The sequence below is a fragment of the Pimephales promelas genome, chromosome 11 (assembly GCF_988280905.1).
Source record: "Pimephales promelas chromosome 11, fPimPro1.hap1.1, whole genome shotgun sequence".
Classification (NCBI taxonomy): domain Eukaryota; kingdom Metazoa; phylum Chordata; class Actinopteri; order Cypriniformes; family Leuciscidae; genus Pimephales; species Pimephales promelas.
Window position 1 is genome coordinate 11702426 of NC_142779.1, and position 15280 is coordinate 11717705.

At 37.4% G+C, this 15280-nt stretch overlaps 1 protein-coding gene across 1 annotated transcript; it reads right to left on the bottom strand.

The window, feature by feature from the left end:
- Positions 1–781: 781 nt before the first annotated feature.
- On the bottom strand, positions 782–14324 carry LOC120480070 (rap1 GTPase-GDP dissociation stimulator 1). Its single transcript, XM_039673016.2, has 14 exons — positions 13724–14324; positions 12248–12352; positions 10348–10470; positions 9087–9212; positions 8308–8436; positions 7270–7395; positions 6938–7081; positions 5853–5984; positions 5626–5760; positions 5408–5533; positions 4478–4617; positions 4274–4400; positions 3443–3571; positions 782–2211 (listed from the first exon to the last, which is right to left on the bottom strand). Exons 1-14 carry the CDS (start codon positions 13734–13736, stop codon positions 2084–2086), a joined length of 1683 nt encoding a protein of 560 aa, XP_039528950.1. The 5' UTR covers positions 13737–14324; the 3' UTR covers positions 782–2083.
- Positions 14325–15280: the final 956 nt, after the last annotated feature.

A 15280-nucleotide genomic window follows, 5' to 3' on the forward strand; every position in this document is an offset into this window, starting at 1 on the left:
AAAGAAACCTAGCCGCTAAAGCTCAGATAATGATAAACCGCAGAGCAGCTGCGGGTCGAGAACAGGCTTGGTGACATGATGTGTCCTACTTTCAACTCTGTGTCCAAAGACAACGTTATGGTATAAAAGATGAATGGGTGAAGAATAATCAAACCAATTTAGAACTGTTTGTAGGCTAGTAAAGACGCTGGCTGGTGTAAAGGTCAAACGTTTTAAGCCAGGCTCAAAAAAGAAAAACACTTGTTGTAAAAGTATAGCTTATATATATATATATATATATATATATATATATATATATATATATATATATATATATATAAATTAGGCTAGCTGTAGCCTAAAAATTATCTTCAACAGTGTAGCTAGGGTATTTTGTTTTCACTAATTTGTGTAAATACTTTGTTTTGAATTTGGAAACAGTAGGAGAGTTATTTTCTTTGAACGAATTTTGCATATGTTTATGTCAGGGAGTGAGGTAAGAATTTGTTGTTTATTTGTTATCTTTTGTATAGGTTATTAAAATGCTATCTAATTAATTAAGAATTATTAGCTTAATCTGCTGATTGGTTTCTTTTCTGGATCAAGTAACTGAAGTGACCATCAGTCTTTTTCGTTATATTTACCATGATCATTATTTCTCTTATTTTACAATAATTGTTACGTCCTCTCCTACCCCTAGAGAGGTTTGAAACTTTGAAACACACACACACACACACATAAATAAATATAATCATGTTTTTTTTTTCCTGTCTAAAGATCTTTATAAAAATAAAACCAGGCATTCTCTGCTGTATTTCCACTTTATTGCCAGAAGCAAGCTGTTCTGGTAAACCATACACTTTACACACAAAAATAGTCTATTTATTTAAAAAGGTAATCAACACCCATTAGTGCAGCAGCTATGAAGGACGATGATTTTGTGCTATTTTTCAAGCTGTGAAAAGCCTCATGATCTTCAGTGCTGAATGAAGCCTTCTTGACCACGTTGCAGCAACCTCACATTTTCAGCTTGTTAATCTGAAAGGTCTGACGTTGCCCTCAGACCTTTGTTTCTGACTGGGAAATATACAGGCCACACACTCATAGACACAGTTCAAAACATTACTTCCTCTGACACAGTAGTCACTAAGATTGGTCTTTTTTGTCGATGGTCTCACCTTGACCGAAACTGCGAGTTTTTAAGACATGGATACAACGATGCAAACACAACAGCATTTACACAACACTGCAAGAGGTATCAATGACGATTGCTTTTTATTTAGACTTGGGAAGCTCAAGAGCTTTTCTTGATATGTTTCTGGCTATTGCTTTCATGATATGGAGATTCAGATTTGTGCTCATGGCTAGCTAGAAATAAATGATCAACATGATCAAAGAATCTGCATTAAAAAGCCCTACACAATAAAACTTAAATAGTAAGGCCAGCTATGATATGAAAATAGACATTACAACCCGAGACATACTATTTTCTACCCCTTTTTCTGTTCCACGTTTTATAACTTGATGAAATATTAATCAGCTGTGTTAACATACTCTGATTAAAGAAAGCACAAGACAAGTAAACCACTACTCATATAAACAGTAGTGTAGTACATTGGTATGCAACATAAAATTATATGTTTGTTATTAATCCATTTCCATAGACAGACAGCAAGCTCATAGTAGATACAGCTGCTTAGTGCTCTTACAATGGAAGTCCATGGCAAATATGATTGCATGTATGTATGCAGATATTAACCAAGATATTTTCCACTGAACACTCCTCATAAATTTAAAGAGTTGTTTCTGTTTCTTGTTTAGTAGGGTAGAAGGTTCATTACTGGATAGTCTGTCTCCCAAGTGTTCCTGTCCCTGGGATAGCTGACAACAGACAACATAAATCATGGACAAACTGACGTCTTCCTACTTTAGATGATTAAATCGCACCATCTTTCTCCAAAGTGGCTGGGGTAAACTTATATTGCTTTGGTCTGACTATATGCCAAGCTTGATGGAAGTAACTCTTTTTTTTGTTTTACTATCCTTATGGGGATGAACTGTCTGAAAATATCCCCACAAGGATGACTATGCAAGACATGTTAGTCTAGGCAGTTTCAGAAAGAACAGCCATCACCGTGTCGGCCTGCTTAGCCAGCTTTGTGCTGGTGTGATTGGACAGCTTGGACAGGGTATCCCTCAGGTTTAGAGATGTTATCTGCTCCCTTAACATGCCTGTAACAGAAAGAGAAGGCAAATGATGAGATGAGGTAAATAGAAAGATTTAGTTTAGTTAAAAACATGGGCTTTCTATATTGTACATGCCTGTTGTTATACCCAATAAAAACATGGGTTAGGTAGACACATAACTACTGGAACCTAAGAGTAATGAGAGATAACAAGGTACCTTAGAAGGACCATATAGACAGTATATGTAAAAAGACAATGTGGAGAATATATGTGGAGCCGTCTCAGGTCTTTTGGAGCGAGATTATTTTCTTATGTCTGTGATTATGAGTGTCTTACAGTATTGCAATTCCATATGGTATTTGACCCGTCTGTTAGTTTAAAAACAAAGTTGTTGAGTCAATTAAAACTTTGCTCTATAATTACAGGTCACCCTTTTGAAAAAGTATATGAATTATCCTATTTTAAGAACTTCTTAAGGCTGGCCAGTGTTGCCAAGTCTGCGCTGCCCTACAAAGCAAAAAGGCAGTAACTACGCAGAGTGCAGAACTGAGAAAAATGACTTTTGCTAGGGCTTTTTGCAGTTACTGTACAAACAACTACCGTTTTTCTCTAAAACGACACGCATTTAAGATAAGATGTTTTGTCACATAACAAAGGATGCCTTAAATGTCATGAAAATTGTAATAATTAATGCTTTACCAAAACTGCAGTTACTGCCTTTTTGCTTTGTAGGGCAGTGCGGTTTTCCTGTGGAATTGGGCTACTTAAGTTGTTGCTGTCTGTTACATTTTTCTGCGGGTTGATTTCCATCCCCATATATACAAATTCAGTGGCGAATTCAGCCATCTGACAGAGAAACTTTTGAATGGCCAGTTGGCTACTTTTATTGCACAGACCTGGCAACCCTGAGGTTGGCTAATAATATTGTCTTGGAACAAAATCATGTACTGCATAATAAATTTGTTTTCTTACCATCTATCAGTGGTATAAGTTTTTGAGATATTATCAAGTCAGACTAAAGCATTCTTTTGTACATCAAGCTGTATTGAAACCGAATAAGGTACATAAGAAATCAAATGACACCAATAATCAAATGACTCTTTGTCTCTGACGCATTTGTAGATTGTATTGTTGATTGTACTGTATTGTATTGTTGACTGGTGATTGTCAGGGTTTGTGGATTTATTGGTAATGAGTATACTGTCATGCAAGAAAAATTTCTATCCATCCATCAATATTTGCCCTTCCCATAGTGTGTTCATTTTGCGGTACTGACTGGAGTTGGCAAGGCTGCAAATGAGGCCTAAAGCACTGAATTTGACCTCCACAGCCACAACAGGGTCATCTAGCATCTTCTGCAAGGTGGGAAGGAGATCTGCATCCAGAAATGGTTCTTGGACTGCCTCTGCACAGAACAGAAAGTGGCATGCATATACCAAGATTAGAGATGGTATGTATGAGCAGGAGTAACACATTAAAAAAGTAATGCCATTACCATTTTGGATGGTAAATACTGACACAAATACCAGGAAGATGACTAGCTTAAACCTTAGTAAATCACCTTCCATTATTTAAAGTCCCCTATGGTGAAAATCAAGCTTTTAATGTTGTTTTATGTCTATGTGGTTTTGAATATGCTTAATATGCAGTTTTTTTTTCCCCTTAAAACTGCAGTGAACCAAAGACAGTCTCAAAAACGCGGTTTGAAATTGTTGGTGTTTCTGACGTCACAAACTACCTTGTAACCAATTATGTCAACATGTGATCATCAAGGAGTAAAACTCTGAGCTGGTGTGAGTGAGTGGAGATGAGGCTAATGTGCATATTTATAGAACCACGTATACTAAATGAGGCAAGGTTATAGATTTACATTCAAGCAATTTTAAGGCATGAAGGATTTTTTTTAATATGTCTTTTTGGTGATCAAAGATGAGTTTTATGGGATCAAATTATTGACTACAGGGGGACTTTAATTACTCTCCTACAAATGCATATGCAACTATCAGCTGAAAAAATAATGGGAGGGGTTATTAGACACAAATAACCTCTTAAAATTATAAAGTGTATATTGTATAATATGTCTTATGGGACACAACCATAGTCTCACCAATGTCTATTGCAGAGGCAATGGCCAAAGCAACTAAAGCCTCATTCTGCATGATGACGTGCTCACTGGTTGCCATTGAGATGAGATGTTGGACTCCATCTGCTTTAATGACAGTTTGGATGACTTCCTTTAAAGACAAAAGAGGGTTATATTTTAGACAGCCATAATGAACAGTTACACATATTGTGCGCGTCTAAAACTCACAGGGTTTCGGCTGTGTCTTATGAGAGCTGCTAAAAGGCGATTAGCCTCGCCTCTAACACCGGCGTGATCTTTAGCCTCGCACCACTCCATGACTCGTGCTAACAAAGCTGTATCCTTCCCTAAAACTGAAGCTGCTTCTTCTACGAGACGGGGAAAAAAATGTACATTAGAAATTAAGAGAGAAAACATCCCTAAAATTACTGTTGATACATTTAATGAGACATATTACAAATGTCAAAAAGATACTGTGGCAGCTCTGTTTACCTCTGTATTTAGTTACTCGGTTCACTTTTGTCAAGGGAAATAATCACTAGAGTGCAGACAATAATTTAGTGCGTCAAAGCCGTTACAGGTCTATTGTCTGCATACTGAGGTGTCTAAGGGCTCCCTCTAAAATAACACGCTTTACTGAAGGGCTGGAAATTACAGCCTCTATGCTCCCTACATTTGAACAACAGTTGTAAGGAGAAATGTTAACTCATCAGCCATTATAGTCATTTGGCAGGTAATTGTATAGTTTAACAAATCTTTTGTCTAAAAATTACAACCTGTCTGTTTTCATGTCCCCCTTTTCACCGGCCAAATGAGTGTACATTTTTACTACCACAAGGACTGTCACACTTATTCAGTTTTTTTTATTGTATGCATTTAAGAGTAATTTTACAATTAATTTTTAAATTTAAAGAGTAAAAGTGACATTGCATTCAATATATTTTATCAGTTCATGCGGGAATCAAACCCATGACTTTGGTGATGTTAGTACCACAACTAACAGGGAACTTCTCAGAACTTTGTCTAATGTTCTAGCAAGGTTATCTCAAAGTTTTGAATAAATATTATTCCAGTAATGTTAATAGAACGTTTGTTCAAAAAATATGGTCTTTAATCATTTTCATAATATTAAAAATATTATTTTTCTTGAGCCGTTACCTTGGCCATCCACCATCATGCGCAAAGTGCCCAGCAGTTTGAACTGGACTGGGGGCATGTCAGAGCGCAGAAGTGTCCTGATCCTTTCCGTCACTCCATCCTCCAACATACGCACCTTATTGGAGGCTACATCAAACAGAAAATACTGTTAACAGCCAGAAAAACGAAGGCAGTTTGATGATATTGAATTATATGGAAAAAAATAAAAACTAAAAAACCTGGAATGGCGAGATTTCTAAGTGCACTGAGGCCAGCGTGCTGCACAGATACATCTCCCTCGGCTACATGTTGCTCCAAAAGGTCCAGAATGTGAGGAACAACTCCTAATTCCAACATCTTCACACAGTTGCTGTCTAAGAGCAAAAAAAGAGGAAACTTATCTTATAAATCTGACATACTTAAGAAAGTTGGCAGCGATTCAGAAAAAAACCCTCTATCTCCTCACCATTTCTGGCAAAGTTAGCAATGGCCAGAGCTCCTGATAACTGCAGCTCAGTGTTTGATGACTGCAGCCAGGAGAGAACATCCTGATACACCACCCCTGTCCCTTCCCCGAAACACTTCTGCATTGATTCATCTGTAATGGAAGGCAGATGCTAGAAAAAGCATGCTGAATCTCTCATCCATTTATTTTGGTTAATAAAGCAAGCAATATAATATAAAACAGAACAGTATTCATGAGACTCTGTTACTGGTGATAGTCTACAAGTGGATTAAAACTAAAATGTGAAGAGATATGAAGTTAGTGGTGGTAAATACTATTTATATAATATTGTACTTTTTTATTTTATTTTATTTTATTTTTATTTTTGTATTTTTTTTCGTTTATGTTTAATTTAAGTAATGTTTTTTTAAAGGAGTAGTTCACTTTTGAAAAAAACTTTTGCTGATAATTTACTCACCCCCATTAAAGGAAAGAAATTAAAGTTTTTGATGAAAACTTTCCAGCATTTTTCTCCATATAATGAACTTCAGTGGGAACCAAATGGTTCAAGGTCCAAAAGACAGTTTCAGTGCAAACTGCAAACTGTTCAAAGGGCTTTAAATGATTCCAGACGATGAATATGGGTCTTATCAAGCGAAACGATTGCCCATTTAATAAATAAATAACAAAGTTTAAGTTTTATAGGCTCAAATGCTTGCCTTGCTTTCTTCTGTGACGCGCGTTTGTGACTCTCCTGTTTGAACTCGTTCATCAAAATGAACTAATCATTTTCCGAGTCATTTGGTTCATTCAACGAACGAAACGAACGAATTGACTCGTAAAAAGATTCGTTCATTTTGATGAACGAGAAAAATGCTGGAATGTTTTCATCAAAAACCTTAATTTCTTTTCGACTGAAGAAAGAAAGACATAGACATCTTGGATGACATGGGGGTGAGTAAATTATCAGCAAAAGTTTTTTGAAAAGTCAACTACTCCTTTAACATTTCTAATGTCCTAGTTTTCAGTTCAGCTTTATTCCAACAATCAAAATTTTAAGTTTCAGTTGATAAGAACCCAAGTGGTGAAGTAATGGAGAGCCATACCTCCCAATAGGAGGGACACTATGAGGTTTGAAGCCACTTTGATGCTGCAGAGGTCATGTGTGTCAGAGCCACCCTGAAGAGTTCGGATCATTTCAGAGAGAGCCTCGGGCACCCCTGCTTCCACAAACTGCAGCTTCAGAGCATCTAAGAGACATGAACATGCGGTCACACGGGGATTTGCAAGGACACGCACAAGTACATTTTCAGTTCACTTTCTAGACACAGTGACTGAAGTGCAAGATTCAGTCTTTTTTCAACCTAAGTACTCAATACAATTAATGTTTTAAACAATCCAGGCTCATGTATGGACCTGGTTTAAACATTTTGCTCACCACTCTCTCCCAGTGACCCAAGAACCTCTAATATGAGATGCCGGCGTTCAGCGTCCGGTGCCCGCTTCAACTGATATGTCAAAACCTCCGCCACACCCACTTCTGCCAGAGCCTCTCGTGCAGCATCTGAACACAGTGGCGTACCTCAGAATGAATCACTAGATCTTGTATAGATACAAGAGACATTATGAAAAAAAAAACTGAATATTTATGTAAATAAGAGTAACTGAGAATGGGACGGCAATAAAAACAGTGTTATGAATGCATGATATATTGGAAGCAAATTGGCATGCTCATTTTTACTTTTAAATTTTAACTTTGCCCTCATCTAATAACCCCTACTTAAAGGGATAGTTCACTTTGAAATTAATTTTTGATTTAATTAACCTCCTTTATATGACTGATTGACACGAACGGTTTGACTTAAAAATACCAAACTACTGTCGAAACAAAGACACCTACATCTTGGATGCCCTTGAGGTAAGCTAAAACATACCAAAAAATAAAAGTTAATCCTTTAAAGTTAATCTTATAAAGTTAATACATATAAATAACACTTTAGGACATCTTCAAATGAATATCCATGTTTCATACTGTATATTTTAATGTTGTGATGCTTAAATTCACTTGTATTTTAGTTTTTTAAAGATTTAATTTTAGTTTATTCAAACAAAATAATATTAAATGTAAACATCTGCCATTTATCGGTTATGCAAAAAAAAAGATAAATAGTTATAATAATAATAACATCAAAATTATAAATAAATAATATAATATAAAAAATGATAGCCCAGAATATCAACACTGGTCATATACTGGTTAAATAAAGAAATACATAAATACATAAATAAATAAATCTCCCAGAATTTTAGGCCATGAAGTCTAATAGTAATGAGAAGAAAGAAAAAATCATTTTTTCCAGAATAAAATTAAAATAAAAAAAAACAGTGTATCTGTACCAAGTGTGACAATTTCTAGTCAGCCAGGGTTTTCATTATGTATGATTTTAGAGCTTCCCTGCTTCTATTTTTGTCTTACCCACATCAGCAAGGTTGCAGAGTGCCAGCAGGCAGACATTTACCAGCGGGTCATTCTCAGGATACTGCTGCATTATGGCCACCAGCCTCGGGATTACTCCATTCTCCACCAGCTGCATCTGCTGAGCAGCTGAGAGAGAGAGACATGGGGCGTATGGGTAAGTGGGCGCACAGGGACAGACAGCCAAGAGAGGGATGGGCATTGAGAGCAATAGAAGATGTGAGAATAATCATGGAGAGAAGTGCACAGAGAATGAATGGTGGTTTACTTTATTCTGAATGTGCGTAATGAATGCTCAGCATGAACAGGTTGCCGCAAACCAAGCCTCAACAAAACAAGAGCAGAATATACATTATATTTAAAGCATCTGTTTAGCTAGGAAGTTTTTACTTTTTGACTAATCACAAACTGCATAACCAACCTGAGGAACAGCAAGCAGCCTTTAGAATATAAAATTCAACATAGACTCTGCCTTTGTGCTTCACTTTCTTGTCAGCACAAAGGCAGAGAAAACTAGGCCATGAGATGTTGACAAAACAGAAAGTCAATCCAAGGACTTAGAAAGGATCAAAGAATCCCTTCAAGGAATCACAAGGATCAAAGCACACATAACTCCACACTACACGCCTTTATACCAGATGTAGATAGACAAATATCAGGAGACTACAGGTGAAACTCCAAATGAAACTCTGTGGTAAGAAAACTGTTAGAAACCAAAGCAAAAAAGCTGAGTGGAGACTCAAACTGCCAAACGTTAATTCAGGAATAGTTTGACTCACCATTTTCAAAGCAGATCCGTCCAATTGCACGGCCCGTGTGAAGCAGCTGGTCCTGGTCTGTACTTTTCAGTAAAGGGACTAATACGGTCACCAGACCTGCTTCAATACAGCGCTCCCTCACAGTAGCTAACACACACAAACGCACAAACGTCATGCTTCACATAATGGTAGAAACCTCACATTGCTTAATATTGAACTTCTTATTCTATTATGCTTAATACAATTACCTGAGTTGGAAATTATTTTCCTAACCTTACCCGTTACAAAAGAATTTGTAATGGCTTTAAAAAGAAAGGTTCCAAAAGGTTGTTTTTTCTGCCGAAGAACCATTTTGGGATCCGCAAAGAACATTTCAGTGAACAGCTCTTAGAAAAAAACTTTCTTTTTTTTCTTAGTGAAGAACAATTCAAAGAACATTTTTCCACTATAAAGAATGTTTTGTGGAATATAAAGATTCAGTGGATGTTAAAGGTTATTCATGGAAACACTGATGTTAATAAAGAATCTTTATTTTTAAGAGTGTGCATGTGACATTATTTAGTCCTTTATTAGTCCATTATTTAGTGATCTATTGAGCTGTTTATTTAAAGGAGAACTCTGGTCAATTTTAATATTGAGCTAATTTTTGGAGTGCTGTCAGTACAGACAAAAACGACAGAAATCGCTGTTGCCTACATCGTGTTATCCTCTTTTTAAAATTTGCACCCTGTTGACTTCAATGGGGCATGTTCTAAACCTGCTTTTAGCCTCTTAACATCCTTGATTTGTCATTACAAGTGCACAGCCATTTGAGTGGTGTTATTAAGAGTGACCACGATCAATCTGACTGCAGTAGATGTGAAAGATATGAATAAAAATAATGTTAATCAAGCCAAAAATTTACTATCTAAAAGCAATACATTTTACAGCTTTTATTAAGCACTTAGTGTTAGTTAATAAAAAAATTGGAAAAAAAAAATTGTTCATTGTGTGTTTATGTTAGTGCATTCATGTTAACGGATACAAATTTTGATTTTAATAATGTATTAGTAAATGTAGAAATGAACATTAACTAAGATTAATAAATGCTTTAGAAGTAGTGTTTATCGTTAGTTGATGTCACCTAATCTACACAAGTAACATTATCAAACAAAACCTTATTTTAAAGTGTTGCCATAAATAAAAGGCTTTTGAAAAGTAATAATAAATGAAGAATAATAAGCTTCAAAGAATCTGATGGCTTAAAAAGGTTGAAGTTGACTCTAATATAAATGTCATTTACCTTCTCTGGCTATCTCTGCCACCAGTAAGGTGACCTGAGAGGTGAGGGGACTCTTCTTCCTCAGGACTTGAGCCAGAATGGGCAGAACACCACTGGACACTATTTTCTCTGCTGTTCCTTTCTCTGGGGATAGAAATAGATTTGATTCGTTTCTTTTCATGTTTGTAATATCTATACAATGTCTAATACACACAAACATATGTTAGTGGGTATATAACAATGCATTCTCATCCAAAGGCGTCATAACTGACACTTTTGACCATGCTTCAACATCCAATGCTTTAGGCAACCTTTAGCATCAGTTGGATGACGCTGCATCATCAAACTGACGCTTTACCTTTAGTTGTATATTTTGGATTTATTTTTTAAAAATACTTACCTTGATCTGAGCGTTACAAGACTTGGCTACTTTCCTAAGTTTGCCTCCTGAACACACAATTTTTTTGACTCAATTCTACAATGTTAAGTGGGTGGAAAAAAAAACTCCTTAATCTTGTATTTGGGTCAAAATGGGCACCCATTGAAATGAATGGGAAAAACTGTAATTTTGAGCATTCTAAAATAAGGCAAACTAAGACACCAGGTGACAGCAAAGTCACTCTTTAAGTTTTAGCTCTAAGAACTTATTGGAATGGTATTTTAATGTAGTTAAAAAAAATTTTAAAAATAAAACATAAAAATAAGCATAATTTACATGGATAAAATATGGTATATTTTGAAGTAAATAAATTCAAAAATACCCCCAAAATGTAAAAAAAAAACACCATAAATGGATAGACAAAACTTTATCGAAGACAGTGATATAACATTTATAATAAAAAAAATTAGGATCACACCTGAGTCCTCTGTGCCCACATTTGTCCACAATTACAAGATTAAGGGCTATAAAGTGAATACGGTTTGAGGGCTACTAGATACAATTCTGCAGCAAATAGATATTCTCCCACCATTATTGCAACCAAACATGATATCCCCTTTGAATAAAACCAACTGAATGTGTTAACAAAGGTTCCCTATTTTTTTTTACAGATGTCAAAATCAATTTCCAACCACCCTTTTTTCTTTATTGTTCATCCTGTTGCTTCACTTTTTCTTTTATCTCCTCCCTCACTCCAGAGATGCTCTGGCATCCGTTCAAATTCACAGTAGTTGACAAGGATCTGCCCTGGAGACAGAGATGCTAACAGGAGAAAATCTGTCATTAAAGCAGGTTCTCCTCAAAAAAGATATCCACAAGGGCCACGGTGGCAGGTCAAGCTGTCAGAGGAAGCGTAGCTGCTATGGTAACATCTACTTTGTGTTCTTTTGCGGGGGCTGCTTTCCCATTTTTGCAATCCGAAAGCACAAGGAATGTGCCAAGAAGGGCCAGCTGGTGCAAACTAATGTGAGAATGAGAAGAAGATGAGGAGTGAAGTGGAGAAAAGAAGAGACAGAATAATGAGATTAACCCTTTCTCTACTTCGCCTTCCCTCTCTCAAATGTAAATGCGGATTATGCATAGGGATTACGTGTCTCCTGCTTGTGCCCCAAATCTGCTAGGAGGAAGATAAACTGACCCTCTACTGCCCCCTACATTGGATTGTCTTCCCACACAGTCACACACACACATACTACTTCAAGGAGGCAGAGGCAAATAGCAGCTCACAGCAGGATGAGTATGTTGTAATGAGTGTGACGCTAAATGATGCCCTCACACAGTAGGGCATCTGGCAAAAACACGTCACTTTCACATGTGATCAAGACTTTTTAGTCTCTTGTATGGAGGATCATGGCACCAGGATTGGATGTTGCAATCAATGTACATACAGATATGGATGAAAAGATGCATTTATGGATTGATGGGCTGACAGATACACAGATTTATAAATAGTAGTTAATGAGCACATTGGTGTAAACTCACTCTTCTCTAATAGGAGGGTAAGCAGAACATCCAGATGAGGCTTCAGCTCCTCCTCCACCAGCTCTGTGCTCACAGTGATGGCTTTCAGGGCCTCGCTGAGAGATTCTGAAACACAATCATGAGAGTCACCACATCACGATCCCCACCGCACAACATTTCAAAATAACAAGCAGATTTAAGTGTCTCTGAGACATTTTTCATGAAGATTCATAACCATCTCAGTTATAGTTGAGTTTATCCATGCATCGGTGAATTTCCCATGTACATCATACAAAATTATAATGAAGTGCACTAAATGTCTGTAATGATATTAGGAATTTTAATGTTATTGGTTATTTATTTGTGCATGCTCACATGCTTCATTTAGATTACCTTTAATGCACACTTAAATATAATCTTGAAAACACTAATAATTGAATAACAGTGTTATTATATAATAGTGTTATAATTTAATAACACTCTTACATTAACTTGTAATAATAATAAACTGTATGTTTAAAATTTAAAGGTGCAGTGTGTAGATTTTAGTGGTTCGACATCTAGCTGTTCGGTTGCGAGTTGCACTAATGCTCACCCCTCCCGTTCGAAGAAACTACGGTGGCTAAAACGGGACAAACATATCGTCGTCTGAGACAGCAGAGAATAGCCAGAGTAAGCCAAGAGTGTGTAAATAAATAAATATTACATTTTCATACTGTACATCAAATTTCTACAAAATTATGTGCATGGATACACTGTTTAAATAAAATACACAGCAATGAATGAATGGTCAATTTTAATTTCATGACTTAAAAGACCAAATGAAGATGCCTGTGGACAAACATGTCAATGTGATTTAATTTCAGCCTGCTGTGATATTCTTCACACCATGAACATTTGTATACATGTGTGCATATATCCACAAATACAGTCGAACACTTTCTGCATTTGCACTCTTTGATGATGACAGGAAGCAAACAGGTCCAGAAAGAGAGAAACAGAGACGATTCGGTATCTCTTCTGCAAGTAATCACCCTGATAATCCCTGGTAAGCAGAGTGAAAATAGACACAGAGGAGGTCTATCATACATTTCCCTTGCCCAAACTCCCTGTGATCCATTCATAGGCACAATAGATATATGTTCTGCGATATCAGCCCTCTCCATTATAGGTGTAAAGGGCAGGGATGTAAAGCAGCAGTGCGTATGTGAGCTGGGCGGGGTTGAGGATACCCTGGGGCTCTCATTAACTCTGGATGTCTGTCTCCCAGCCAGCATGCCCTTATTTCAACACCCACACGCTGAGGATATACCTCTCATACAATTGGGGTTCGGCAGCGGCTCACCTGGCGGGTTAATCACAATTCGATTGCTCGGAACCTAAGTGTGACCTTTAGAGGCAGAAAGGGTGTGTGTTCAAAGTTAAACCTCATATTGTGGTTAAAAAACTTGCAGAAGAACCAAAATAGGACAGAGAGAAGAGATCTGAATCACTCACCTATGTCTGCCATAACCACGGGTCCTCTGAATCTCTCCCTCTGAGCCTCCGCGAGTGTCTCGGCGGCGCGTGGTTAGAGACAGCCCTCCTCAAGGCAGGATGGAAGAAGACTCCAGCCCTGAGAATGCCAGAAGTCGGTAAAGCAACCTAGCCTCTCTCTCCTCTGCTCGGTTCCTCACCCTTCCCGTTTGTGCTGATCACACATGCGTATTATTCCTTTGGTCCCTCGCTGTCATTCCCTCCCTCACTTTCACTCTGTGCCTCTCAGTGACGCTGCATCTTCTTTAGCTAATTCGCCTTATTATTTCTCTGTGTGTGTGTGTGTCTCTCTCGCCGATGCAATCCTCCCGCCCCGGTCCTCGGCTGTCTGGCAGTACTCTTGCTGCCTCTCCCTCCTTCCTCATAATACACTCTAAATCCTAAAGCTGCTCAAAGCTCATCAGTTGACAATTAGCCCAAGAAGACGCTGAGGCTAACACACAACATTTTGCACACTGCAGTTGCAACCGCTCCATCTTTGGTGTTATTGCAGAGAAAACGTGAAATTTGAACACTGCTGTGGCCCAGGAGGCAGACTAGCAGCTATTTATCAAGATATTAATATCTGTCTCAGTGGGGGAGACTGATTTAAAGAGACAGTTCACACACACACAAAAATTATAATTTCCCTGGTCACTGAGCAAAATGTCCAAGCTGCTGTTTTTTCTTTATAATGAAAGTGGATGGGGACCAGCCAGGGACTGCAATGCAGCTTGAACAAGCAAAAAAAAAAAAAAAAAGGTGAGGGAGGGTAAATGATGTTCAGAGAACTATTTCCACACTAATGGACAATAACGTTATGTTATACGAGTTCACACATATAATTAGAGTGGACAAGATTTAATGCTTATTTGGCGTGCTGTCCGGGGGAAGGGCTCCGAGCTCGGAATTCGGCCCGAACCCAGAATACTCCCCCCATGTAAGTGTTTAGGACTGGACATAGGAGGAGGAGGAAAGCTGCTAAACTATCAATGGAGTGAGGTGAGATTGCTGAATCTCTTATCATTGACTGCTGAGTGCACTCCACACATGTTAATTAACTGAGCGTGCTCCTCCCGAACTTTGTTAATAAAACATAATTTATTATAAGCACACTACAGTTAGCCTATGTCGTCTGCTGCTTTAAATGCTTTCAAATTGGATGGACTCTGATTATGTCAGTCGTTTATTAGCTGAAAAAAAATAGTGATTCCAATGAGACATGTTCCTAGATCAAAATCTTTTATTGATCCTAGAAAAACAATTCTGTTCAAAAAGGCCTAACCCTACCCACAACTTACAACCCTTGTTCCTAAAATTGAGATTAACTCTCTAATCTGATTTGTTTAATTTGTTCAACCAGATGTTTAAATTAAGTTCCCCATTGTAACTCTGTGTTGTTATCATTATGGTTGTGGTGAACTTTTAACCGAAATCCAGAGTTATCGCAAGAGCGCAAACTGAATTTGCTCAGCAAATTTTTGTTAAACAATTTCTGGGTCTGGAAAAACAAATTTGGGTCTGGATTTCCAGGCTATA

Bases quoted from the DNA above. Each gene is read 5' to 3' on its own strand.
- LOC120480070 (XM_039673016.2), bottom strand. The intron at 10,471-12,247 runs GTGAGTTTACAC...TTCTATCCCCAG, and splicing joins TACCCTCCTATTAGAGAAGA to AGAAAGGAACAGCAGAGAAA. The intron at 7,396-8,307 runs GTAAGACAAAAA...CACTGTGTTCAG, and splicing joins CTGCAACCTTGCTGATGTGG to ATGCTGCACGAGAGGCTCTG.